Source organism: Tursiops truncatus, chromosome 20, assembly GCF_011762595.2.
Source record: "Tursiops truncatus isolate mTurTru1 chromosome 20, mTurTru1.mat.Y, whole genome shotgun sequence".
Classification (NCBI taxonomy): Eukaryota; Metazoa; Chordata; class Mammalia; order Artiodactyla; family Delphinidae; genus Tursiops; species Tursiops truncatus.
The window spans coordinates 29710109-29737473 of NC_047053.1; the positions used below are offsets into that span (position 1 = coordinate 29710109).

Here is a 27365-nt window from a genome sequence, read left to right on the forward strand (position 1 = left end):
CAAAATAAAAGATTTATTAAGAAAAAGTTTAAACGAAAGAAACGAAGAACCTTGCCTCTTGGTCTCTAGCCAAAATATATTCTAAATGATACTTAATTGTATTCCATGAGTCTGCCCCATTCCCACAACCACCAATAGCCTTTCTATTTTGAACCTCAAGTTTTTTACCTTTAATTTCTAGAAATTGACGTGAAGTAAGTAACTCTTGGTGGTTAGGTCTTGAAATTAAAAATCCGTGCCACGCTTGAGGTGTGCAATCTTCCCTCACTAGAGAGGGTAAATTTTCATACATATACACACATGTCATGAGTTGAATATCTAGTGGGAAAAGTGATACTTTGTCTTTTTACTGGTCACTGATTTAAAACCATGCACAACTTTGCGCAAATTAGTTTGCTGGTGTGTGAATTTTTAGGCTTCTTAATCATGAAATTGTTTGCACCTTATTTTCTCCTATTTCAGAGTACAACTGAATCCACTGTTTAACCTGAATTAACCACTTTGAGGTTGTACTTAAATCATATTAATTTTATTACCAAACCATTTCCCTTGGTTAGAAAGGCACTCTCCCAGTCCCCACCAACCGGTATTAGATCTGTTTCCCCTTGAGATATTGCAAGATACTTGCTTTTGTGTGTGTGTGTGTGTATATGTCTCCATGAGCTTCACTAATGTAAGTCTTCCCGAGAAATTAGGTTTCTGGGTCAGTGAGTCTGTCTTAGTCTGTTTGGGCTGCAGTAAGATATAGCCTGGATGGCTTATAAACAACAAATTTATTTCTCACAGTTCAGAAGCCTGGGAAGTCCAAGATCAAGGTGTCAGCAGATTTGGTGTCTGGTGAGTCCTGCTTCCTGGTTTATAGACAGTGTTGTCTCGGGCTGTGTCCTCACATGGTTGGAGGGTGGTGGAGCCCTTTGGAAACACTTTTATAAGGGCACTAATCGCCTTCATGAGGGCTCTGTCTTAATGCCTTAATCACCTACCCCCACCTGCTTATACTATCACATCCGGGGTCGAATTTCAACATATGGATTTTGTGGGGGACACAAAAATTCGGTCTGTAGCAAAGGCTGAAGCCAAGATCTGGGCTGTAATGAATTTTTCAAGGAGACTTATTTGTTTAATATTGATATATTTTATCATTCCAACTACAACATGGATATTTTTATTTTAAACTTTAAAATTTATGAGAATTTAAGAAACAGAAGAAAGAGACTCAATCTCACATAATCCAGCTACCACCACAATGAGGCATCAATATGTTTTAGTACATTGATAATTTTAGTATATTTGTAAATTTAGTACATTTATGTACCTTAAATATTTTCCTGAGTTTTATGACCCAGGAATCCTTTCATGTGTTTGTTGGCCTTCTGTATATCTTCTTTGGAGAAATGTCTGTTTAGGTCTTCTGCCCATTTTTGGATTGGGTTGTTTGTTTTTTTGATACTGAGCTGCATGAGCCACTTGTATAATTTGGAGATTAATTCTTTGTCAGTTGCTTTGTTTGCAAATATTTTCTCCTATTCTGAGGGTTGTCTTTTCATCTTGTTTATGGTTTCCTTTGCTGTGCAAAAGCTTTTAAGTTTCAATAGGTCCCATTTGTTTATTTTTGTTTTTATTTCCATTTCTCTAGGAGGTGGGTCAAAAAGGATCTTGCTGTGATTTATGTCATAGAGTGTTCTGCCTTTGTTTTCCTTAAGAGTTTTATAGTATCTGGCCTTACTTTTAGGTCTTTAATCCATTTTGAGTTTATTTTTGTGTATGGTTTTATGAAGTGTTGTAATTTCATTCTTTTACATGTAGCTGTCCAGTTTTCCCAGTACCACTTATTGAAGAGGCTGTCTTTTCTCCGCTGTATATTCTTGCCTCCTTTGTCAAAGATAAGGTGACCATATGTGCGTGGGTCTATTTCTGGGCATTCTATCCTGTTCCATTGATCTATATTTCTGTTTTTGTGCCAGTACCATACTGTCTTGATTACTGTAGCTTTGTAATATAGTCTGAAGTCAGGGAGCCTGATTCCTCTAGCTCCATTTTTCTTTCTCAAGATTGCTTTGGCTATTCGAGGTCTTTTGTGTTTCCATACAAACTGTAAAAATTTTTGTTCTACTTTTGTGAAAAATGCCATTGGTAGTTTGATAAGGATTGCATTGAATCTGTACATTGCTTTGGGTAGTATAGTCATTTTGAGAATGTTGATGCTTCCAATCCAAGAACATGGTATACCTCTCCATCTGCTTGTATCATCTTTAATTTCTTTCATCAATGTCTTATAGTTTTCTGCATACAGGTCTTTTGTCTCCTCAGGAAGGTTTCCTCATAGGTATTTTATTTTTTTTGTTGCTGGGGTAAATGCGATTGTTTCCTTAATTTCTCTTTCATATTTTTCATCCTTAGTGTATAGGAATGCCAGAGATTTCTGTGCATTAATTTTGTATCCTGCTACTCTACCAAATTCATTGATTAGCTCTAGTAGTTTTCTGGTAGCATCTTTGGGATTCTCTATGTATAGTATCATGTCATCTGCAAACAGTGACAGCTTTACTTCTTTTCTGATTTGGATTCCTTTTATTTCTTTTTCTTGTCTGATTTGCTGTGGCTAAAACTTCCAAAACTATATTGAATAATAGCAGTGAGAGTGGGCAACCTTGTCTTGTTCCTGACCTTAGAGGAAATGGTCAGTTTTTCACCATTGAGAATGATGTTGGCTGTGGGTTTGTCATGTATGGCCTTTATTATGTTGAGGTAGCTTCCTTCTGTGCCCACTTTGTTGGAGAGTTTTTATCATAAATGGGTGTTGAATTTTGTTGAAAGCTTTTTCTACATCTATTGAAATTATCGTATGGTTTTTATCCTTCAGTTTGTTAATATGATGTATCACATTGATTGATTTGCGTATATTGAAGAATCCTTGCATTCCTGGAGTAAACCCTACTTGATCATGGTGTATGATACTATTAATGTGCTGTTGGATTCTGTTTGCTAGTATTTTGTTGAGCATTTTTGCTCTATGTTCATCAGTGAGATTGGCCTGTAGTTTTCATTCTTTGTGACATCTTTGTCTGGTTTGGTATCAGGGTAATGGTGGCCTCGTAGAATGAGTTTGGGAGCATTCCTCCTTCTGCTATATTTTGGAAGAGTTTGAGAAGGATAGGTGTTAGCTATTCTGTAAATGTTTGACAGAATTTGCCTTTGAAGCTATCTGGCCCTGGGCTTTTGTTTGTTTGAAGATTTTATTTTATTTATTTATTTTTTTTGCGGTACGCAAGCCTCTCACTGTTGTGGCCTCTCCCGTTGCGGAGCACAGGCTCTGGACGCGCAGGCTCAGCGGCCATGGCTTACGGGCCCAGCCGCTCCACGGCATGTGGGATCTTCCCGGACCGGGGCACGAACCCGTGTCCCCTGCATCGGCAGGCGGACTCTCAACCACTGCACCACCAAGGAAGCCCCTGTTTGAAGATTTTTAATCACAGTTTCAATTTCATTGCTCGTGATTGGTCTGTTCATATTTTCTATTTCTTCCTTTTCAGTCTCAGAAGGTTGTGCTTTTCTATGAATTTGTCCATTTCTTCCACGTTGTCCATTTTATTGGAATATAGTTGCTTGTAGTAATGTCTCATGATCCTTTGTATTTCTGCAGTGTCTGTTATTCTCCCTTTTCATTTCTAATTCTGTTGATTTGAGTCTTCTCCCTTTTTTTCTTGATGAGTCTGGCTAATGGTTTATCAATTTTCGTTATCTTCTCAAAGGACCAGCTTTTAGTTTTATTGATCTTTGATATTGTTTCCTTCATTTCTTTTTCATTTATTTCTGATCTGATCTTTATGATTTCTTTCCTTCTGCTAACTTTGGCTTTTTTTTGTTCTTCTTTCTCTAATTGCTTTAGGTGTAAGGTTAGGTTGTTTATTTGAGATGTTTCTTGTTTCTTGAAGTAGCTTTGTCTCACTATAAACTTCCCTCTTAGAACTGCTTTTGCTGCATCTTATAGATTTTGGATAGTTGTTTCCATTTTCATTTATCCCCAGGTGTTTTTTGATTACCTATTTGATTTCTTCAGTGACTCATTGGTTGTTTAGTAGCATGTTGTTTAGATTCCACTTGGTTTTTTTTGTTTTTTTTGCAGTTTTTTTCTTGTAGTTGATTTATAGTCTCATTCCATGTGGTTGGAAAACATGCTTGATATTATTTCAATCTTCTTAAATTTATTGAGACTTGTTTTGTGACTTCACATGTGATCTATCCTGGAGAATGTTTCATGTGCAGTTGAAAATAATGTGTATTCTGCTGTTTTGGATGAAATGTTCTCTATATATCTATTAATACCTACATTAATGGCATTAATAGATATATTAATATCTATATTGATGTTGGTCTGATATGTCATTTAAGGCCAGAGCTTCCTTATTGATTTTCTGTCTGGATGATCTGTCCATTGATGTAAGTGAGGTGTTAAAGTCCCATACTGTTATTGTCAATTTCTCCCTTTACATTTGTTAGTATTTGCTTTATGTTTTTAGGTGTTCCTATGTTGGATGCATATATATTTACAATTGTTATATCTTCTTGTTTCCCTTTATCATTATGTAATGTCCATCTTTGTCTCTACCTCAAAACAATCTTTGTTTTAAAGTCTATTCTGTCTGATATAAGTATTGCTACCCCAGCTTTATTTTCGTTTCCATTTGCATGGAATACCTTTTGCCATTCCCTTTCAGTCTGTGTGTGTCTTCAAATCCGAGTGAGTCTTTTGTAGGCAGCATATATATGGTTCTTTAAAAAAAAATCCATTTACCCACTCTGTATCTTTTGGTTTTTAAAAAATATTTATTTATTTATTTGGCTGCATCGGGTCTTAGTTGAGGCACACAGGATCTTTGTTGCAGTGCATGGGCTCTTCATTGCAGCGCGCAGGCTTCTCTCTAGTTATGGCACACGGGCTCAGTAGTTGCGGCATGTGGGCTCTCTAGTTGTGGCGCACAGGCTCCGGAGCACGTGGGCTCAGTTGTTGTGGCGCTTACCCACTCTGTATCTTTAGATTGGAGCATTTAGTCCATTTATATTTAAAGTAATTATTAATAGGTATGTACTTATTGACATTTTGTTAATTGTTTTGGTGTTGTTTTTGTAGTTCTTTTTTGTTCCTTTCTTCTTTTGCTCTCTGCCCTTGTGATGTGATGATTATCTTTAGTGTTATGTTTGGGTTCCTTTTCTTTTTTGTGTGTATACCTATTATAGATTTTTCGTTTGTGGTTACCATGAGTTTTATATATGTAACTCTTCCCCCCATATATACACACACACACACACACACACACACACACACACACACAAACACACACACACACACACACACACACATATATGAGAATATTTTACGTTAATGATGTCTTAAGTTCAAACACATTCTAACAATTCACTACTTTTACCCCTTCCTCATGTTTAATGTTTTTGACATCATATCAACATCTTTTTGTTTTGTGTATCCCTTAACTATTTATTGTAGATAAAGAGGATTTTACTACTTTTGTCTTTTAACCTTCCTAGTAGTTTTATAAGTGGTTGATCTACCTTTTCTGTGTGTTTGCCTTTACCAGTGAGTTTTTTTGTTTCACAATTTTAAAGTTTCTAACTGTGGCCTTTCCTTTTCTGCTTAGAGAAGTCCCTTTAATATGGCCAGTTTAGTGGTGCTGAACTCTTTTAGCTTTGCTTGTCTGTAAAACTCTTTATCTTTCCTTCAAGTCTGAATGATAACCTTGCTGGGTAGAATATTCTTGGTTGTAGTGTTTTTTTCTTTGCTGAGTAGAGTACTCCTGGTTGTAGTTTTTTTCCTTTCATCACTTTGAATATAATATGCCACTCCCTTGTGGCCTGCAATGTTTCTGCTGAAAAGTCAGATTTTCCTTGTATATAACTATTTACTTCTGTCTTGCTGCTTTTAAGATTCTTTCTTTATCTTTAATTTTTGCTATTTTAATTATAATGTATCTTGGTGTGGACCTCCTGGGTTCATGTTTTTGGGCCTCTCTGTACTTCCTGGATCTGGATGTCTGTTTCCTTTCCCAGGTTAGGGATGTTTTCGGCTATTATTTCTTCAGAAAAGTTCTCTGCCTCTTTCTGTCTCTCTTCTCCTTCTGGGACCCCTATAATGCAAATGTTAATACACTTGATCAGAGGTCTCTTAAACTATCATCAATTTTTAAAATTCTTTCTTCTTTTCTCTGTTCAGCTTGGGTGATTTCCACTACTCTGTCTTCCAGATCACTGATCCATTTCTCCTTATTATCTAATCTACTCTTGATTCCTTCTGGTGTAATTTTTATTTCAATTATTGTATTCCTCAGCTTGTTTGGTTGTTCTCTATATTTTCTAACTCTGTTGAAATTCTCTTCGTGTTCCTCCATTCTTCTCCGAAGTTTGGTGAGCATCTTTATGATCATTACCTTTAACTCTTTATCTAGTCGATTGCTTCTCTTCATTTCGCTCAGTTTTTCTGGGGTTTTATCTTGTTTCTGCATTTGGAACATATTGTTCTGTCTCTTCATTTTGCCCAATTCTCTGTTCATTTCTACATGTTAGGTATATTGGTTATATTTCCTGATCTTTAAAAAGTGGCTTTATGTAAGAGACGTACTATGGGACCCAGCAGCATGCTCTCCTTGGTCACCAGAGTTACATGCTCTAGCAGTGCTCCCTTAGTGGGTTGTGTGCGCCCTCCTCTTATGGTGGGGCTGACTGCTGTAAGCGTGCTAGTAGGCAGGGCTCCCTCCCCAGTTGGCTATGAGGTCATCCCTTGTGCTGTGGCTTCAAGGCCTGCTGGAAGGTGAGGTAGGCTTCCAGTGTGGTTAACTGTGTAGCCTGGGGAGGTGCAGGGCTGGTACTGGCCTGCTGGAGGATGAGGCCAGGTCTCTGTGCAGCTGTTTGCACAGCCTGGGGGCTTCAGGGCTGGTGCTAGCCGCTGGTGGGCGGGGCTGGGCCCCTGGCTCTAAATAGGCTGGAGGGAGGATTCAAAAATGGCGCTTGCCAGCATAGTGTTATCATGGCAGGAGGAGCTCCCAAAAATGTGTTGCCACTGTCTCCAGCCCTAGGGTGAGTCCCAGTTGCCTCCTGCCTCTCTGGTAGGCTCTTCAAGATCCGAAAGTAGGTGTGACCCAGGCTTTTTTCAAACTACTGCCTCTGTACTGGGACTCAGTGTGCGAGATTTTGCATGTGCCCTTTAAGGGCGAAATCTCTGTTTCCTATAGCCCTGTGGCTCTCCTGAACATAAGCCCTCCTGGTTTTCAAAGCTAGATGTTGTGCAGGCTTGCCTTCCCAGTGCAGAGCCCCTGGGCTGGGGAGCCTGCTATGGGGCTCAGACCCCTCACTCCTTAGGGAGTACCTCTACAATTGTAGTACTCTACCCAGTTGTGGGTCACTAACCCCCAGGGTGTGAGTCCTGACTATACTGCATCTCTGCCCCTCCTACTCATCTCATTGTGTTTCCTTCTTTATGTCTTTAGTTGTGAGGATCTTGTTTGCTAGTCTTCAGGTTGTTCTCATAGATAGTTGTTATGTAAGTAGTTGTAATTTTGGTGTGTCTGTGGGAGGAGGTAAGTTCAGATTCCTCCTACTTCAGCCTCTTGGCCACCTCTTATATCAATCTCATTCTTGTTCATCCTAAGATTCCTTCTTAACACAAAATTCCAAGCATTAACTATAACTCAGTTGAAGTTGGTACAAGTTGGCCATGTTTCCTAAAATGAATGCTTTTAGGAAAAATGTCATAGAGCAATCTGGTTGTAGAACTTGTGTATAGGGAGGCAATTTTTGTCTCTCTCCCAAAATAAAAATATCTTTTGGGAATTGTTCCAAGGAAATTAGTTGTATGAAGTTGATTATCTTTATAACATTAAAAAGTATGTTTTCTTTGGCTTTTTTAAAGCTAAAAGTCCAAAGTATCAAAGTAGATACATTCCTTATATAAAAATTTATTTCCATCATGTAGCTCACTCTTTTACCTCCAGGAAAATAAAGATACGGATTTTTTAATTTTTATTTTTTATTTATTTAAAAAAAATAAATTTATTTATTTTTGGCTGTGTTGGGCTTCGTTTCTGTGCGAGGGCTTTCTCTAGTTGTGGCAAGCAGGGGCCACTCTTCATCGCGGTGCACGGGCCTCTCACTGTCGCGGCCTTTCTTGTTGTGGAGCACAGGCTCCAGACGCGCAGGCTCAGTAGTTGTGGCTCACGGGCCCAGTTGCTCTGCGGCATGGGGGATTTTCCTAGACCAGGGCTCAAACCCGTATCCCCTGCATTGGTAGGCAGATTCTCAACCACTGCACCACCAGGGAAGACCAGATATGGATTTATTAACCTATTTTCAATTTTTTTTTTTTTTGCAACTTCACAACTTCTGTTTGTGGTACCTGTGCTTTGTCTTGAAAATACCTTCTCACTCTGCTCCAACAGTGGGTGGCTAGGGGATAGCATAAAATAGAAGACATCCCTCCCTATTGCACATGGACCCTATATATAGGGTCCCCTGGCTAAGGCTGGGGGGACTCTTGGTACATTCTCAGATCCCTGTTCAGGAGGGGGATGGGTGGCTAGGGTAGCATTACGCATGAGAGCAGGACCTCCAGGGCAGCCAGCCACTCTGGTCCTGTGCTTCCTGGTCCTTTGTGGCTTTCTGGTCCTACCTCTAGACGCAGTCTTCCCTCAGTGACATCCCCAATGCATCTCTATTTTTTTTTTTTTTTTTTGCGGTACGCAGGCCTCTCACTGTTGTGGCCTCTCCCATTGCGGAGCACAGGCTCCGGACGCAGCGCAGGCTCAGCGGCCATGGCTCAGGGGCCCAGCCGCTCTGCAGCATGTGGGATCTTCCCGGACCGGGGCACGAACCCGTGTCCCCTGCATCGGCAGGTGGACTCTCAACCACTGCGTCACCAAGGAAGCCCTCCAATGCATCTTTTTAAATGTATTTATACTTGATCCTAAAGTAATGTGGTTTAGATGGAAAAATTATTTGGATTTATCAAACCTAGAGAGTTTTGTCACAGATCAAAGAAGGTTCAAAACCAGAAATTAGTTACCTTCTAAAGTAGAAGAACTTTACAATAAACTTTAGATGCATCATATGTCCAAAGGAAGTTCTTCGTGTTTTATAAAGGGCAGTTCAGAATAGAAGATAGGAAGGGTCTATTGGTTTGTTTAATGTTTTCAGAGCTCTTGATATGTACCTAGAGTAATTATCAAAAACATCATCTGGGGGCTTCCCTGGTGGCGCAGTGGTTGAGAGTCCGCCTGCCGATGCAGGGGACACGGGTTCGTGCCCCGGTCCGGGAGGATCCCACGTGCTGCGGAGTGGCTGGGCCCGTGAGCCATGGCGCTGAGCCTGCGTGTCCGGAGCCTGTGCTCCGCAACGGGAGAGGCCACAACAGTGAGAGGCCTGCGTACCGCAAAAAAAAAAAAACAAAAAAAACAAAAAAACAAACATCATCTGTAGTGCCAGACTCCCTGAATTCAGCTTGGAGAAGTTGCTTAACCTTGCTTTTTCTTTGTTGCCTCATTGTAATGAGTTATTGTAAGGAATTTTTATTTATTAATTTACATAATTGTGAGTATTATACACTTACATATATGCATGTATGTCCGCATACATAATACACACTCTCATGTACAGCACTTTAGTCTAAGAAAATGGTAAGCACTGTACATCTTATTTATTTATCATTACAAATTAAACTTAATACCGTTCCTTAAATGTTTACCAGTTTCAGATCTTTTCTCATGGAAGAGTATTAAAATTTATGTAAATGTTTATATATCATAATTACATATTTTTTCTTTTTGTAAATAGGTTTCTTGAAAATCTGTTTGATCAAGAAAAGAAACTCAATTTGTTCAGATCCAGAAAGAATAGATCAATTTGAAATATTCTTCATAAAATGGCTATAAAAGGCAGCAGTGCTAAGAAACACAAATTTATGAATATAGCCACATGCTTTTTTTCCTTTCAGTTTGATTTAAATCTAGTATCTTCCAACAATGGAAAATGATTTACAATAAAGAGATGAACTGGAAGGAATAGGAAAATGGAAACAAGATGTCATTTCTTTTTACTATCCAACAGATTTACCATCTGTTTTAAAATGATGTTTGAAAGAAAAAAATGTTTGACCATCCACAGTAAATGAAACAAAATGCTTTTTAAAAAATAAAGTAAAATAATGTAACACTTTAAACTGTTTTTACTACCAAACTCTCCTTTCCCTGTGAACACATTCATCTTACTGAGCAAAGGTTTATTTAAGCTACACTTACATCTATGTTGTTTTTAGCTCATTTCCTTTTAAAAAAAGCAATTGGTGAGTTTATTTCCCAGCTTAGCTGTTATAATAAAATATGAAAGGCATTTCTGTTTTGGCCTCAAGTATAGCATTATTGAAAGCTACGAGAGTCACAGCAAAATATAGGACAGCATAAAATTAAAAACTGCTGGTGTTTTCTTAGCAGCGGTTACTGCGCTTGCAGTTTTTCCCCCTCTTGCTACTGGCAGAGATCTGAAAGTCACCTCTGTGTACCAGACAACAAACTCTAAGTGTGTTTCTTAAATAATAGCTTTATTGAGATATTATTCACGTAGCATAAAATTTACCCTTTTAAAGTATAAAATTCAGTAGGTTTTAGTGTATTCACAGAGTAACCATCATCATCATAAATTTAGAACATATTCTTTACTCCAAAAAGAAACCCAGTGCCCATTAATAGTCACTCCTCATTCCCCCATCTGCCCTTCCACTAGCAACCACTAATCTATGTTCTGTCTCTGTGGATTTGCCTATTACAGACTTTTCACATAAATGGAATTATACAATATGTGGTCTTTTGTGACAGCTTCTTTCACTTAACATAATGTTTTCAAGGTTTATCCATGTTGAAGCCTGTGTCAGTACTTCATTCCTTTTTATTGCCCAGTAATATTTTATCACATGGATATGCCAATATGTTTATCCATTCACCAGCTGATGGACATTTGAGTTTCGCACTTGTTGACTATTAGGAATAATGATGCTATTAACATTCATATATGTTTTTATATTGGACATATGTTTTCATTTTTCTTGAGTGTATACATGGGAGTGGAATTGCTGAGTCACATGGTAACTCTGTGCTTAACTTTTTGAGGAGCTGCCAGACTATTTTCTAAAGTGGCTGTACTGTTTTACATTCCCATCAGCAGTGTATGAGTATCCCAATTTCTTCACATCCTTTCCAACATTTGTTATTATCTGTCTTTTTGATTATAACCATTCTAATAGATGTGAAGTAGAATCTTACTGTGGTTTTGATTTGCATTTCTCTGATGGCTAATGATGTTGAGCATTTTTTCATATGCTTATCATTCATTTGCATGTCTTTTCTGTAGAAACATCTTTTCAAATGCTCTTTTTAAAAATTGGGGTTTTTGTCTTCTTGTTATTGAATTTAAAATTTCTTTATATACTCTGGATACAAGTTCCATATCAGATATATGACTTGCAAATATTTTCTCCCATTCTGTAGGTTGTCTTTCACTTTCTTGATGGCATTTTTGAAGCATTAAAATTTTTTATTTTGATGAAGCCCAGTTTATTTTTTTCCTTTGGTTGCTTATACTTTTAATGTTATATCTTAGAAACCATTCCTCAAGGTTCACAAAAATTTACTTCTATTTTTTTCTAAGAGTTTTACAGCTTTATCTTACATGTAGGTCTGTGATCCTTTTTTTTTTTTTTTTTTTGGCTGTATTAGTTTTCGTTGCTGCACACGGGCTTTCTCTAGTTGTGGCAAGAGGGGGCTACTCGTCGTTGTGGTGCTTGTGGTCCTCATTGTGGTGGCTTCTCTTGTTGCAGAGAACGGGCTCTAAGCACGCAGGCTTCAGTAGTTGTAGCGCATGGGCTTAGTTGCTCCGTGGCATGTGGGATCTTCCCGGATCAGGGATCGAACCCGTGTCCCCTGCATTGGCAGGCGGATTCTTAACCACTGCGCCACCAGGGAAGTCCATGCAGTCCTTTATGAGTTAACTTTTATATGTGGTGTGAAGTAGGAGCTCAAGTTAATTTTTTGCATGTGGATATCCATTTTATTGAAAGACTCTCTCTTTCCCATTGAATTTTCTTGACATCTTTGTTGAAAATCAGTTGTCCGTAAATGTAAGGATTTTTTTCTGGGCTGTAATTCTATTCTGTTGATCTGTATGTCTGTTTTTATACAGTAACACACTGTCCTGATTGCTGTAGCTGTGTGGTATGTTTTAAAATCAGAAAGTGTCAGTCTTCCAACTTTGTTCTTTTTCAAGACCGTTTTGGCTATTTTGGGTCCCTTGCATTTCTATATGAATTTTAGGATCAGCTTGACAATTTCTGCAATTGTATGTAGCTTTCATATCTTTATCTATGCATATACAAATATGTCCTCTTCAACACATTTTATACTTTTTTTTTTTTTTGCGGTACGTGGGCCTCTCACTGTTGTGGCCTCTCCTGTTGCGGAGCACAGGCTCCAGATGCGCAGGCCCAGCGGCCATGGCTCACGGGCCCAGCCGCTCCACGGCATGTGGGATCTTCCCGGACCGGGGCACGAACCCGTGTCCCCTGCATCAGCAGGCGGACTCTCAACCACTGCACCACCAGGGAAGCTGACATTTTATACTTTTAAACAAAATTACAGTGATGTTCTGCAACTTTCTTCCTTCCCCCAACATTTTATTATGAAAATTTTTAAATATGGAGATTAGTTGAAAGAATCATACAGTGAACACCCATATATCCTCCCACCCCCCAGTCTATATTCTATAGGTAACATTTTGGTATATTCACTTTATCATATAACTAACCATTCCTGTCTGTAACCAGCTAGTCCATCTATCTATCAAATCATCTTATTATTTTGTGCATTTCAAAGCAAATTGCATATGCTATCAGTACACTTCACCTTTAAAGACTTCAGCATATGTATTGTTAACTAGGGTTCAATTTTTCTACAACTTTTTAATGTAAAGTGAAATGCACAAATCTTGAGTATACATTCTGGTGAGTTTGACACATATATTCACTGGTGTAACCCTAACCTTTATCAAGGTATAGAATATTTTGGTAACTCCAAAAAATTCTATATGCTCTCTCCCAGTCAATTCCTGTCCTTAACCAATGCCAACAGCAATCAGTTTTTTTTTTTCCACCATAGATATAGTTGTTATAGAACTTTATTCTCTTGTGCAAGGCTTATTTCACTCAGCATAATGTTTTTGAGATTCATTCATACTATTCATTAATTCATACTCTTTGAGGTTCATTCATTCTATTGTATGAATCAATAGTTCATTTTTTTTAATTGCTGAGTATAGCATCCATTGTATGGATTGCCCACAGTTTATTTATACATTCACCTGTGGATGAGTAAATTTCCACTTATCTATATCACTAAAAAGTTCTGATAACTGGCTTTTGTTTATATTGAAGTTATAATTGTTGTAATAATAATATAGTAATAATCATCTGGAAGCTTTGTAAATGTAGAAGTACTTTCTGAATTAAATAAGTGCTTTTTTTTCAGAGTCTTTAAGTAACCTATACTAGAGATTATGAAGACTAGTTGTGTTCATTTACCACAAAGGACTAAAATTTAAATCTAAAATAGCAGAGGAGTCTTAGTAACCTCCCTAACTTTATTGCTTTCTCTTCCTTTACAGCAGGACTTCTCAAACTTTCATGTTTATATGAATAACCCCAATCACCAGGGGATCTTGTTAAAATGCAAATTATGATTTGGTAGTTTGGGGTAGAGCCCAAGATTCTGCATTTCTAATAAGCTCCCAGGTTATGCCAGTGATTCTCATCCATGGAGTAGCAAATGTTTCCAACCAAATTGCACTGCTTATCTTTCTTTGAATCCATCATAAATTCCCATTGCCATGCCTTAAAATAACTATGCTTAAATTATTCAAGGTCTGAAAGGAAAAGAATCCACAAGGCAAGAATAGGATATTATGAAAAAAGAACAGGCAGATTTTTAAAAAAGCATCAGGTATTCTATAAATGAAAAACATTTTCATTAAAGTTAAAAAATAATACTTCAATAGAAGGGATTGAATCTTCTCCATTTATTTATCCATATTGCTCATTTAGGACTTAACATGTTACCTAAATGATTACATAATATTTTAATAAATCTGTCCTCTTTAATTAGATCCTAAGTCCCTTCAGAGAAGAACAATGGTTTATACCTCCTTTCTTTCTCATTGCCATGTATAATGGGTATTAAATAATGTTTGATGATGAAGAAGATGAGGATGTTTTAAGCTGCAATAACAGAAAATCCACCTCAAAGTGGCATAAACAATTTAAGAATTTATTATCTTACTTATCTTATATAAGAATTCTAGAGGTAGAGTTCATGGAATATTTGATTGAGATGCTGGCTCTGTTTCTTTGTGTTTCTTCTGGCCTTTGCCCTCCTCAATTTGTCGGTTTTGTCCTCATGCCTGCTTTCTTCATGGTGGTGAGATGGCTTCTAGCAGCAGATAAAACTGCAGTTTTCCTTGTTTATGTCCCAAAGGACATAAAAACCTCTCCTCTAACCATAGAATAAAAATCTTTCCCTGTAGTGTAATTACTTTTAATACACAGTTGCTAGGGAAATGCCATGCATGGCAATAGGATGGACCATCTTTCCCTCAGTTAGTGTGCTACTTGGGGGAAAGGAGTGAATACCTGAACAAATAAGTTTTCTTTTAGGAAGGGAAGTAGAGGAATGAATGCTCAGTATGCAACCAATAATGCCTCAATCATGAATAGGCAAATTTCAGATTCAATAAATTTTTTTTTTTTTTTTTTTTTTGCGGTATGCAGGCCTCTCAGTGTTGTGGCCTCTCCCGTTGCGGAGCACAGGCTCCGGACGCGCAGGCTCAGCGGCCATGGCTCACGGGCCCAGCCGCTCCGCGGCATGTGGGATCTTCCCGGACCTGGGCACGAACCCGTGTCCCCTGCATCGGCAGGCGGACTCTCAACCACTGCACCACCAGGGAAGCCCAGATTCAATAAAAATTTTGAAAGTTGTATAATGTCATGCTAGAATACAAATGGAAAATAGGGAAAAAAACCCCAACTGCAGTCATTATACATTTGTCTTTCTTTGTATTTGCTAGAATTATTTGGTCGTATGTTAAAAAAAAAACCCAACTTAAACTGGCTTTAGTTGTAAAAGAAGTTTTTATTGAAAGATAAAGGGGTCACAGACAGAAAAATAATGCTGAAGGCAGAATAGAGATATAGATCAATCTCTGAAAAACCTGGCATCAAGGGTGTAAAAGTCATGAGAGTTCACTTTCTATCTCTTCTCTGCTCCTTCTGAGCAATTCTCTTTTCTTTCTGTCTCTGCAGATTGACTGCCTTTGCTTCCCTATTCCACCCAAAGGGAAACAAGACTGCTGATAGCTCCAGATTTTTTTACTTACAGCTTTAACAGCTACTGGAGAGTGACTGGCTCAACTCTTTGGATCCAAGGTCCACATATTCTTAGATGTGCTCTGACCCACCCAGATGCCCACTTCCAGAATTAATTATGGCCAGGGGTGCAAGGTTACATTTTGCAAGATGCTTGCTCACACAATAACAGTATGGATGCTGGGCAAATAATACTAGAGGTGTCCTGTAAACTAATGACAAAAGATTTACGATATTCAGTATCTTCATATTATGTACCCTATAAAAAAATGACAGTGCTGAAGTAAGGCAGGAGTTAGGAGATTGCATTTTTGGCTACTAAGTAACATTAGGTTTTTAAGTGGCAAGCTGATCCCATATATTTCATTCCCTGATAGAATAATAATTGGCAGTAGGAGATTGACCTTACATGGAATGAGAAAGAAGGAGCACCATAAGTTCTCCATGTTCAAAAATATTTTCCACACATTCTATAAGTTAAAAATTGTTGTGGCTTAATGAGTCTGGGCCTATCAGAGCTGATGCTTAATAAATATTTAGTATGAGGAATTAAATATTTAAAATATATCCGTATTTTAAATTAAAATGTAACACTTAAAATTGTAAAAAAGTAAGGTGTGGTTGTGGTTAAAATTTAAGGAATTCAGGGACTTCCCTGGTGGTCCAGTGGGTAAGACTCTGCACTCCCAATGCAGGGGGCCCAGGTTTGATCCCTGGTCAGGGAACTATATCCTGCATGCATGTCACAACTAAGACTCCACATGCTGCAACAAAGATCCCGCATGCTGCAACTAAGACCCAGCGCAGCCAAAATAAATAAATAAATATTAAAAAGTAAAATACAAATAGTGCAAAAATACCTATATTGGGATTTCTCTGGTGGCACAGTGGTTAAGAATCTGCCTGTCAATGCAGGGGACATGGGTTTGAGCCCTGGTCTGGGAAGATCCCGCATGCCGTGGAGCAACTAAGCCCATTCACCACAACTACTAAGCCTGCACTCTAGAGCCCTAAAGCCACAACTACTGAGCCCATGTACCACAACTACTGAAGCCCATGCACCTAGAGCCCGTGCTCCTCAACAAGAGAAGCCACCGCAGTGAGAAGTCCATGCACCACAACGAAGAGTAGCCCCCGCCTGCCGCAACTAGAGAAAGCCCGCACACAGCAACGAAGACCCAACACAGCCATAAATAAATAAATAAATATATATATTTTTAAAAAGGACCTATATTAAAAGTAAAATTCTTTCTTCATACTGACTCCAGAAAGTAACCTCAGTTAGGAGCTTTTGATGTGTCCTCCTTTTTATCTCATTGTTTTTGTTTTATTTTATTTTATGCTTTTTAACTTTTAAAAATAATTTTTAAACTAATATACCTTTATAATGAAGCTAAACAATACAAGAATGTATAAAGAGATATAATCTCCCTTTCCTTCCAACCTCAATTGGCTGGCTGGCAAAACAATTTTAACAACTTGGGTTACATCCCTCTATCCCATTCTGCATACTTATGTACACTTATTTGGCTTTTCTGTTAAAAAAGAATGGGGGGGGCTTCCCTGGTGGCGCAGTGGTTGAGAGTCCGCCTGCCGATGCAGGGGACACGGGTTCGTGCCCCGGTCCGGGAAGATCCCACATGCCGCGGAGCGGCTGGGCCCATGCGTCCGGAGCCTGTGCTCCGCAATGGGAGAGGCCACAACAGTGAGAGGCCCACGTACCAAAAAAAAAAAAAAAAAAAAAAAAGAATGGGGGGGAGCTGTGGAGAGAATCACATATTTGAATCTGTAACTTCTATGCATTGTGGGCTGTCCTCTAGACCTTTGTCATCCAGTACTGTAATCACTAGCCACGAGTAGCTATTGAACACTTGCAATGTAGCTAGTCTGAATTAAACTGACTGAAGTGTAAAATACACACCAGATTTCTAAGACTTAGTACAAAAAAAGAGAATGTAAAATATTTCACACAAAATTTTTTTTATTAATTACATGTTATAGTGATAATATTTGGGGTATATTGGGTTAAATAAAATAGATTATTAAAATTAATTTCATCTATCTCCTTTTACTGTTTTTAATGTAGCTATTAAAAACTTAAAATTACACATGTGGCTCCCATTACCTTTCTACTGGACAGTGTTGCTCTGAATAGATGAAGATCCTAACACTTTAATAGTTGCATAATAGTCTGTGACAGGGATGTGAAACAATTCATTCACCATTTCCCATTGATTACATCCAAATTTTTGGTAGCTCGTTTTATCTGTTTGTGTGTTTCACTACTGTATCAATTATTTTTTTCTGTGAAACATGTCATCTAAATTAGTGACTTAAAGCAACAAATATTTATTATTTTTTACAATTCTGAGTTGGCTGGTCAGTTCTAGTCTGGGCCAGCTCAGCTGGGACTAGATGGTTTAGGATGGCCTCACTCATATCTGGGGCCTCAACAAGGATGGTTGGGATAACCAGGGCCTTCTCCACATGATCTCTCATCCTCCAAGAGGCTGGTTATTAGCAAGAATGAGCAAGCTCCAATTTTCAATTGCTTTCTTTTTTTTTTTTTTTTAACATATATTTATTTATTTGGCTGCACTGGGTCTTAGTTGTGGCAAATGGGATCTTCGTTGCCATGTGCAGGATCTTCGTTGTGGCATGTGGGATCTAGTTCCCTGACCAGGGATTGAACCCGGGCCCCCTGCATTGGGAGTGTGGAGTCTTAACCACTGGACCACCAGGGAAGTCCCTACAGTTACTTTTAAGCTTCTGTTTGTGCCACACTTGTATCATCCCATTGGTGGAAGGAAGTCACATGGCCAAGTCCAGGATTCAAGAGGTAGAGAAATAGACTTTAACTCTCAGTGGGAGGAGCAGCAAATCACACTGCAAAAAGGGCAAGCATACCAGGAGGTGTGAACAAGTTAAAGGCAGTTACTACAACAATCTATGATAGCCACAATAGTAATACCCAGTGTTCTCAGTGTATTTATCTTGCATTTCGATGCCTTTATTTCTGCAGGATAGATTCCCCAAAACTGAGACTGTTAGCTCAAATATTTTCCGAATTTGTTGAAGTAATTTATATTCCCACCAGCATCTATGAGTTTCCTTTACTCACCCTTTTCAGTACCAGATATTATCACTCTTTATGATTTTTGCCAATCAGTGTCAAGTGATATCTTATTCTTGTTTTTTTTTTAAATATAAATTTATTTATTTTATTTTATTTTTGGCTGTGTTGGGTCTTTGTTTCTATGCGAGGGTTTTCTCTAGTTGCGGCGAGCGGGGGCCACTCTTCATGCGCAGCGTGGGCCTCTCACTGTCGCAGCCTCTCTTGTTGCGGAGCACAGGCTCCAGACGCACAAGCTCAGTAGCTGTGGCACACGGGCCCAGTTGCTCCGCGGCATGTGGGATCCTCCCAGACCAGGGCTCAAACCCGTGTTTGAGCATTGGCAGGCAGATTCTCAACCACTGCACCATCAGGGAAGCCCCTTATTCTTGTTTTTATTTACATTTTCCTGACTAATGAGGCTGAACATCTTTTCGTATTTTTATTGAACATTTGAATTTCCTCTTTTGCAACGTGCCTATTTGTATCCCTTTTCCATTTTTCTATTGGTCATTTGTTTCTCATTAGTCTGTAGAAACTTTTTGTATGTTAGGGACTGTAACTCATATGTTATAAATATTTTCCCAGTCTATTGTTTGTTTTGATTTTATTTATGCTCCCATGATAGAAAAAACAATTTTCAAATAGTGAAACACTTTCCTTTATGATTCTTCTCCCACTGCCCAGGTAATCTATCTATCTGTCTATCTATCTATCTATCTATCTATCTATCTTACTAAGTTTTTTTTATTGAAGTATAGTTGATTTACAATGTTGTGTTAATATCTGCTGTACAGCAAAGTGATTCAGTTATACATATATATACATTTTAAAATATTCTTTTCCATTATGGTTTATCTCAGGATATTGAATATAGTTCCCCATGCTTACAGGAGGACCTTGTTGTTTATCCATTCTATATGTAATAGTTTGCATCTGCTAACCCCAAACTCCCATTCCATCCCTCTCCCATCCCCCTTCTCCTTGGCAACCATGAGTCTGTTCTCTATGTTTGTGAGTCTGTTTCTGCTTCATGGATAGGTTCATTTGTGTAGTGTTTTAGATTCCACATATAAATGATATCATATGGTATTTGTCTTTCTCTTTCTGACTTACTTCACTTAGTATCATAATATCTAGTTTCATCCATGTTGCTACAAATGGCATTATTTCATTCTTTATGGCTGAGTAATATTCCATTTGTGTGTGTGTGTGTGTGTGTGTGTGTGTGTGTATACATATATATATATGTGTACACCATATCTTCGTTATCCATTCACCTGTTGATGGACATTGAGGTTGTTGCCATGTCTTGGCTATTGTGAATAGGCTGCTATAAACATAGGGGTGCATGTATCTTTTTGAATTATAGTTTTGTCCAGATATATGCCAAGGAGTGGGATTGCTGGATCATATGGTAATTCTATTTTTAGTCTTTTGAGGAACCTCCATAATGGCTGCACCAATGATTCTTCTTAATTAAAGTCTCCCCAGACACACCTCCACACTTTTATTATTTTATATTTAGATATCTAATTCATCGAAGTTCATTTTTGTACATGATATGAGGTAGAGGCTGAGTTTATCAAAATTTTCAATCAGCTATACATAATATAATCCCTGCTACAATGTCTTAATCAGATAGGGTTTTTTGTGTTTTTTTTAAGTATTTTTAAAATTTTTTTATTTATTTTATTTTTGACTGCGTTGGGTCTTCGTCGCTCCGCGCGGGCTTTTCTCTGGTTGCGGCAAGCAGGGGCTACTCTTCATTGCGGTGCGCGGGCTTCTCATTGTGGTGGCTTGTTGTGGGGCACAGGCTCTAGGCACACGGGCTTCAGTAGTTGTGGCTCACGGGCTCAGTAGTTGTGGCTTGTGGACTCTAGAGCACAGGCTCAGTTAGTTGTGGTGCATGGGCTTTGTTGCTCCATGGCACGTGGGATCTTCTCGGTCCAGGGCTCAAACCTGTGTCCCCTGCATTAGCAGGTGGATTCTTAACAACTGTGCCACCAGGGAAGCCCCAGATAGGGTTTTTTTATTTTTATTTTTTTCATGTAACATGAAGAATAGAAGCAAAAGATCAGGACTGGTGTGTGGCTCTACCATGCCATCAAGGATCTAGGCTGCTTCTCACTTTCTGTTCCACAATCCTTAGATTATGATTTTCTTTCTCATGAAATACAGTTTCTATACTCTAAGCATCACATTTATGTTATAGACAGGAAGAATTTTTCAGGGAGAAGGGTAAGAGGCAATTTCTTTTTTATCAGAAAACAATAGCTTTCCTGGAAGTTCTACCCATTAGACTTATAATTATGTCTCATTGAGTAGGGCATGGCCACCCTTATTTTCAAGAGAGTCTAGGGAGGTGAATCGTTTTGACTGGACACATTGCTGTCCTAAACAAAGTCAGGGTTCTGAATGGAAATTGTGTAGGCAGCTATCAGTGTCTGCCATAAGAAATAGGTTTATTTTCTTCCAAATGTATACTCAATTATTCCAGCACCATGTAATATATAAAACCATCTTGGTCCTTTGGTGGATTCTAATGTATAGTTTAATCAGTTTTGGACTCTCCATACTTTCTGCTGATCTATTTGTCTATTCCTGTGCCAATAGCATACTCTTGTTTACTATAGCTTCATTTTAAGTTGAATTACGGTAAGACATGTCTTCCTTTGCTGGTCTTCTTTTCCAAATATTCTTAACTATTCTCATGTATTCTTCCATATGAATGTTAAAGTTACTGTCCAGTAAAATCAATGTATCAATCAGTACATTATTGATGTAAAATCAGTGTATTCTGACTGGAATTGCATTTATATGTTAATTTTTAAAAATAAATGTATTCTGGTTGGATTGTTAATTTGGGAACAATTGACATCTTTATGATTTTAATTCTTCTTATTCAAGAACATGGTATATGTCTCCTTTTTTTAAAGTAGTATTTTATGTCATTTTAAAAGGTCTAAGTTTTTTTTTTTCATGTAGCCAAAATTTATAAAAATTTTTTCTTTATACAGTCTGAATTTGGTAACACATGCTTGAAAAGGCCTTTTCCACTCCAGGATTATAAAAATATTCATCCATGTTCCCCTTAGTATTTTTATACTTTCATATTTTATCTTTAAATTTTGATACATATGGACTTTATTTTGGTATAAAATAATGATTCAGCTTTTAAAAAAAGTCTAACCAGTTGTCTCATTACATTTATTGAATAAGTCATCTTTCTCCCACTGATCTGGAATGCTTATCATATATTGAATTCAATATGTATTTGGGTCCAGATTTGGTTTTGCACTTTGTCCTGTTTCTATACTAATACAGTAAACATTCAGCCTCTTTATAGTAGTAGGTGATTTCATCAAGACGATTAACCTTTAATTCCCTGTGAGTTCAGTATTTTTCTTCCATTTTGAGATAAGGAAGATGAGCCTAGCAAAGGTTATTTCTCATATGTTTGGATTTGGCAGAGAAGTCACTTGTCCTTTCCCCAGGGATGGCAGCTAGTCTTCATTGCCTTAGGGTAGGGATGAGCATCTATATTAGAGGACACAGATGAGGTTCTGAGGTATTTTTACGGTATTAATTCAGAGACCAAGGAATGCCTGTGTCCCCTCCTCCCTTTGACGTCCCAGATTGAGGAAGCTTTAGGGAGCTACATACAAGGATGAGAATGCAATAACTCCTACTATGGAGCTGTTATGTCTTTTTCTCCCTTTTCCAAAACTAACATGGCACAGTCTTCAGAGGAGACCCCAGTAACAGGCAGAAAAGAAGAGAGACCTGAATCAGGAAGAAGAAGCAAATAGGCCCAATAAATGCCTTGGACTCTGACCGGTTATATTAACCACTCATCCTAAGAGCTTATGGGGGACTTCCCTGGTGGCGCAGTGGTTAAGAATCCGCCTGCCGGGCTTCCCTCGTGGCGCAGTGGTTGGGAGTCCGCCTGCCGATGCAGGGGACGAGGGTTCATACCCCAGTCCGGGAAGATCCCACATGCCGTGGAGCGGCTGGGCCCGTGAGCCATGGCCGCTGAGCCTGCGCGTCCGGAGCCTGTGCTCCGCAACGGGAGAGGCCACAACAGTGAGAGGCTCGCGTACCGCAAAAAAAAAAGAAAAAAAAAAAAAGAATCCGCCTGCCAATGCAGGGGACAGGGGTTTGATCCCTGGTCCGGGAAGATCCCACATGCTGCGGAGCAACTAAGCACAGCTACTGAAGTCTGCGCACCTAGAGCCCATGCTCAACAAGACAACAAGAGAAGCCACTGCAATGAGAAGCCTGTGCACCGCAACGAAGAGAAGAGTAGCCCCAGCTTGCTGCAACTAGAGAAAGCCTGTGAGCAGCAGCGAAGACCCAACGCAGCCAAAAGTAAATAAATTAAATACATAAATTTTTAAAAAAAGAGCTTATGGGCCCAGGAAAGCCTTTTAGGGTTGGTAGCATGAGGAGATGGAACAGAAGTGTTCCCTTCCCTGAAATCTGCAAAAGTAAATCATATACCTCCAGTGTAACCAAAATGTTCCAGAGATTAAAAGTGAAGGTGGGGTTGGTAGTAGTTGTGGTTAGAGCCAATGTCCCCTTAGTCTTTTTGTGTTCTCAGCCTATGCATTTTCACACCTTTTACAAACCCCAGTTCCTCAGAATTTCTCACTAGAAAGTTCAAGAATTACCTTTAGGATAGTTGACCTCCTAGTTGCTGGTATCTTCCTCAGCCTTTCTGAAAATATCATTATTTCAAGATCTTTTTTGAGGTGGTTTTGCTAGGACATAATTCTAGGTTGACAGTTATTTTCCTCTCAGACTTTAAAGATACTATTCCACTGTCTTCTGGCTTCCATTGTTGCCACTGAGAAATATCCTGTTATTTTCGTTTGTAGGTAAGCTGTATTTCTCTCTACTTGTTTTAGGATCTTTTTCTTTTCTTTGGTTTTTTGTAGTTTCGCAATGATGTGTCTTGGTGTGGATTTCTTTTTATTTAGATTGGGATTCATTTAGTTTCTTCAAACTCAGAATTTGAATTTCATTAATTATGGAAGATTCTCAGTCATAATTTTTCAAATATGACCTCTCCTCTGTTCTCGCCATTTTCTCCTTCTGGCTCCAGGTGTACATTGGACCTTTCCACTTTATCATCTATGACCCATAATTTTTCTTTCATCCTTTCCATTTCTTTGTCTCTATGGTATATTCTAGGTAATTTCTTTGGGACTACCTTCTAGGTCACTATTCAGCTGTTTAATCTTTCCATTGATTTTGTACTTTTAAATATTATATTTTTTGTTTCAAAAATTCTGTTTGATTCTCTAATTACTACCCACTCTCGTGCCTTTTTTTTTTTTTTTTTTTGGACATGCAAGATCTCAGCTCAACCAGGGATTGAACCCAGGCCACAACAGTGAAAGCTTCAAATCCTAACCACTAGAACAACAGGGAACTTCCATTGTTATGCTATTTTAACTAAGTCAAAATGCTTTCAGTTTCCCATATGTTGACAGTAGTTAAAGCTGGATGATGGGTATGTGGGGGATTCATTACACTTTTTTACCTACTTTTGATATGTTAAATAATTTCCATAGCAAGTTTAAAAATTGGAGGAGAGGGGGATGTCATCAAACTTTAAAAGGTTGGAAACAATTGAATAATAGGCCACATGAAACCATGGGAATTTATACTGGGGCATGGAGAAGACAGAATTGTGGGACATGGAACTTTTTTTTTAATGCAGTGGTGGATTCTGAATGGATAGAGGACAGCAGAAAGGAAGGCTGTGGTATGTGGGGGATAGGAAAGGGGAAGCTGGAAGTAGGAAATGGATTCTAACCCTTGGTGGGAGGACCCCAAAACAGTCTATTCAATTTTCTACAGGGCCTAGAATCAGAGAATCACTAAGAATCATACCATATACTACCTACATTTGTACATCATGGTTTTGCTGGTGTTTTTGGTTTCAGGGATTTTGGAAAGGTGAAAATGCTGGCTCTGCCAGGTTAGCATCATTGCTCCAGTCTGGCTAGTCTAGTATAGCCAATCTGACCTCTTGACTTAACTGGTATCCCCAACCAATCCATGCCCTGCCTTATAAAGAGAAAGAAGGTAAGAGGCAATGAGGAAAATAATAGTTCAGACTTCTTTTCTTAGGTGACAAAATTCTCTCTTCCCACTTTCTCTCCTGTCATGAAAATTTGAAGAAAAACTTTAATTTAAAGAAGTCAGTAGAGGGACTTCCCTGGTGGTCCAGTGGTTAAGACTCTGCGCTTCCACTGCAGGGGCATGGGTTCAATCCCTGGTTGGGGCTAAGATCCCACATGCCATGTGGTGTGACCCCCCCGAAAGAGAAGTCAGTAGAGCCTCACGTTCAAAGATTTTCCACACGCAAAGCAACCCCTAAAATATGTCCTTGGAATCACCAAGGTTTCTCTTGCAAACATTTTAATAACATTTCTCTCTTTTAAAAGATGTGGTTACATATGTTATTAGATCTTTACAGTAACTCTCTTGGGTGAGGCATTTATTACTAAGTCATTTCATAAAAGGAGAAAAAAACAGTACTTTTTGCTTTACTTTAGTAACTTTGGGTTCCTCAGTTTGACATCTCATTCCTAGCACATAGTGGGAGCCCTCAATAAATACTTGTTGGATAAATGCCATTTAAAATATTATCAGGTTTATGAGATTTTTTATTTTATGTACAGTTCCAAAAAATGAAATTCTCTTTTGGCTCCCTCCAGTACAGTCTTTTTGAGTAGAAAGAAATCTTTTTGCAATGATTTAGACAAGTAAATTTTTATTTGGAAAAACTGAGTTAGGCTCCTTGAGCTGTTATCCACCCCTGAAAATGTATAGTCAGGCTATCACATATAATTAATAACTTAATTGGCTACATCTTTTCATTCAGGCATGATAATAAAATAACATTATAGTGAAAAACTTATCTTAGAAGTTTTAAGGAAAAAACTCTTTAAGTCATTCAAATTTGAACCGAGACAAATAATAACTTCATTACTTTAGAATAATATTTGGCATATGAAAAGTTTGATAGTGAACTATCACACTCTTTAACATTTGCTGAGTGATACTTGAAGCCATTATAAATGGGAAAATAATTTATAATTGTATTGCTGCTGAGATTAATACTATCTTTTTCAGATATCTAAAACATTACAACAAAGACACACATGAGGGCGCTCTAATCAGTCAGAAACTGGAAGTGAATAAGTATTTGTTACCAGGAATTAGAATTTTAAGAAGTTAAAGCCACTACTATACTTTTAGAGATGAAAAAAGTAAGGTGCAAAGAGATTGTGAGTCTACATGCCCTATTATTTAGAGTAAATACATTGAGTATTAAAAATTTTAAGAAGTCCCTTGTTGGTGAATTTATGCTAGAGAATTTTGACTCTTATCCTGGCAAGTCTTTATTGAAAATCTTTATGCATGGCATGGGTAAAGATTTATCTATAAGGTGTAAGAAGAAACAATTAGTTAGAATATTTATTTTTATGAATTTTTGCTCCACAAAATGTTACTTGTGCTTTGTTTATACTTGAAACTCAACTGATTTCTTTGGTTACTATCCTTAGTCTTTTCCCCATCTCTGATATGTTCCTAGTTTGTTCTTTGGCTTTCAGATAAATATAAAGTTACCAGGCTGCCCGCAGATTTTCCAGAGAGAAGGCCTATAAACATCCAGAAGTATTTTATTATAAAGAAGCTATAATGAGAATATAAAATGTAGGTGTTTTTCACCCCTAAAACAGTATGTATATGGCAAGATTTGTTTTATAGGCAAATTTTCTTCAACTTAAATACTACCATTGTCACAGGAGGATTTGTTTCATTAGGCACCCCACACAGCTTGGCCAGTTCCACATTTCTACTTTTTCAAGGGAGTTTCTTTTCCTTAAATAATAAACTAATTTTTTAAAACACAGAACAAAGTAAAAAAAGAAAGAAACAAACAAAACAAGACTCAGGGCTCTGAATGAAAAAGATTTCTCCTTTACGGTGCTATGTGATGGGAAAGAAAGTATATCATGAATTTTATTTTCTTATTTGTCTTTGTTAATAACATATATATATTTCAGTTCGAGACATGGCTATACATTTGATCACCTTAATTTATTTGTATTTTCCAATCAGAAACTAAGCTTTTTCCTGTCCTTGAAAGTACTTGACAATCCTACAATACAAAGCATAAGGTTTTTAAATCAAGGATGCAAATAACAGATTATATTACAAATACTGAATGTTGTGTTTTTATTCATGTTTTGTCTATATTTAGTTAAATATATCAGACAAGTAAAAATATAATAGTATGCATATGACTCTGTATGATCTGGCCCTGCCCACCTCTTCACTTCCTTTCTTATTACTCCCCATTGAGTCATTCCACATTAGTCACACTGGCCTTTCTACACAACAAACATACCAAGCATCTACCTGGAACAGCACCATTGTACTTTCTGTTCCCTCTGCCTGGAATATTCTTATTAATTTCTCTTCTTTGATCATCGGAATGAAAACTCTAAGCTAGCAGAGGTCTTGTCTGCCTGGTTTAGTAAAGGTCTCAATAGAAAATAGGTTATATGCTCAGAATAATTTTAGGAAGATTTATTTACAAAGTGGTTATTTATTTACTAAGGGGTTATTTGCAAAGATGCAATATAGGGAAACCACAAAGACTCCTACAGTATTCTGGGGCTGGTAGCAGCTGTGATGTTACCATCTTTAGGCCCAAAATGGCTAGAGGAATAATTATAGTAGTTAGTAGAACCTAAAAGGGACAGT

General features: G+C 38.0%; 1 protein-coding gene and 1 non-coding gene across 8 annotated transcripts in view; both read left to right on the plus strand.

Moving 5' to 3' along the window:
• Positions 1-27365, plus strand: part of LOC109551740 (uncharacterized) — a 128147-nt gene that overhangs the window by 835 nt on the left and 99947 nt on the right. For 6 of the 7 annotated variants that reach the window (XR_012328578.1, XR_002178443.3, XM_073797580.1 and 3 more), the window contains exon 2: positions 787-837. Coding sequence is in view for 5 of the 7 variants with exons in the window: in XM_073797580.1 (XP_073653681.1) it covers positions 787-837 (51 nt within the window). In the remaining 2 variants the exon portion in view is untranslated. The remainder of the gene's footprint in view (positions 1-786; positions 838-27365) is intronic. The other variant, XM_073797582.1, reaches the window with a different exon arrangement.
• On the plus strand, positions 16116-16188 carry TRNAG-CCC (transfer RNA glycine (anticodon CCC)). The gene has a single exon. It is a non-coding gene; the product is annotated as a tRNA-Gly (tRNA).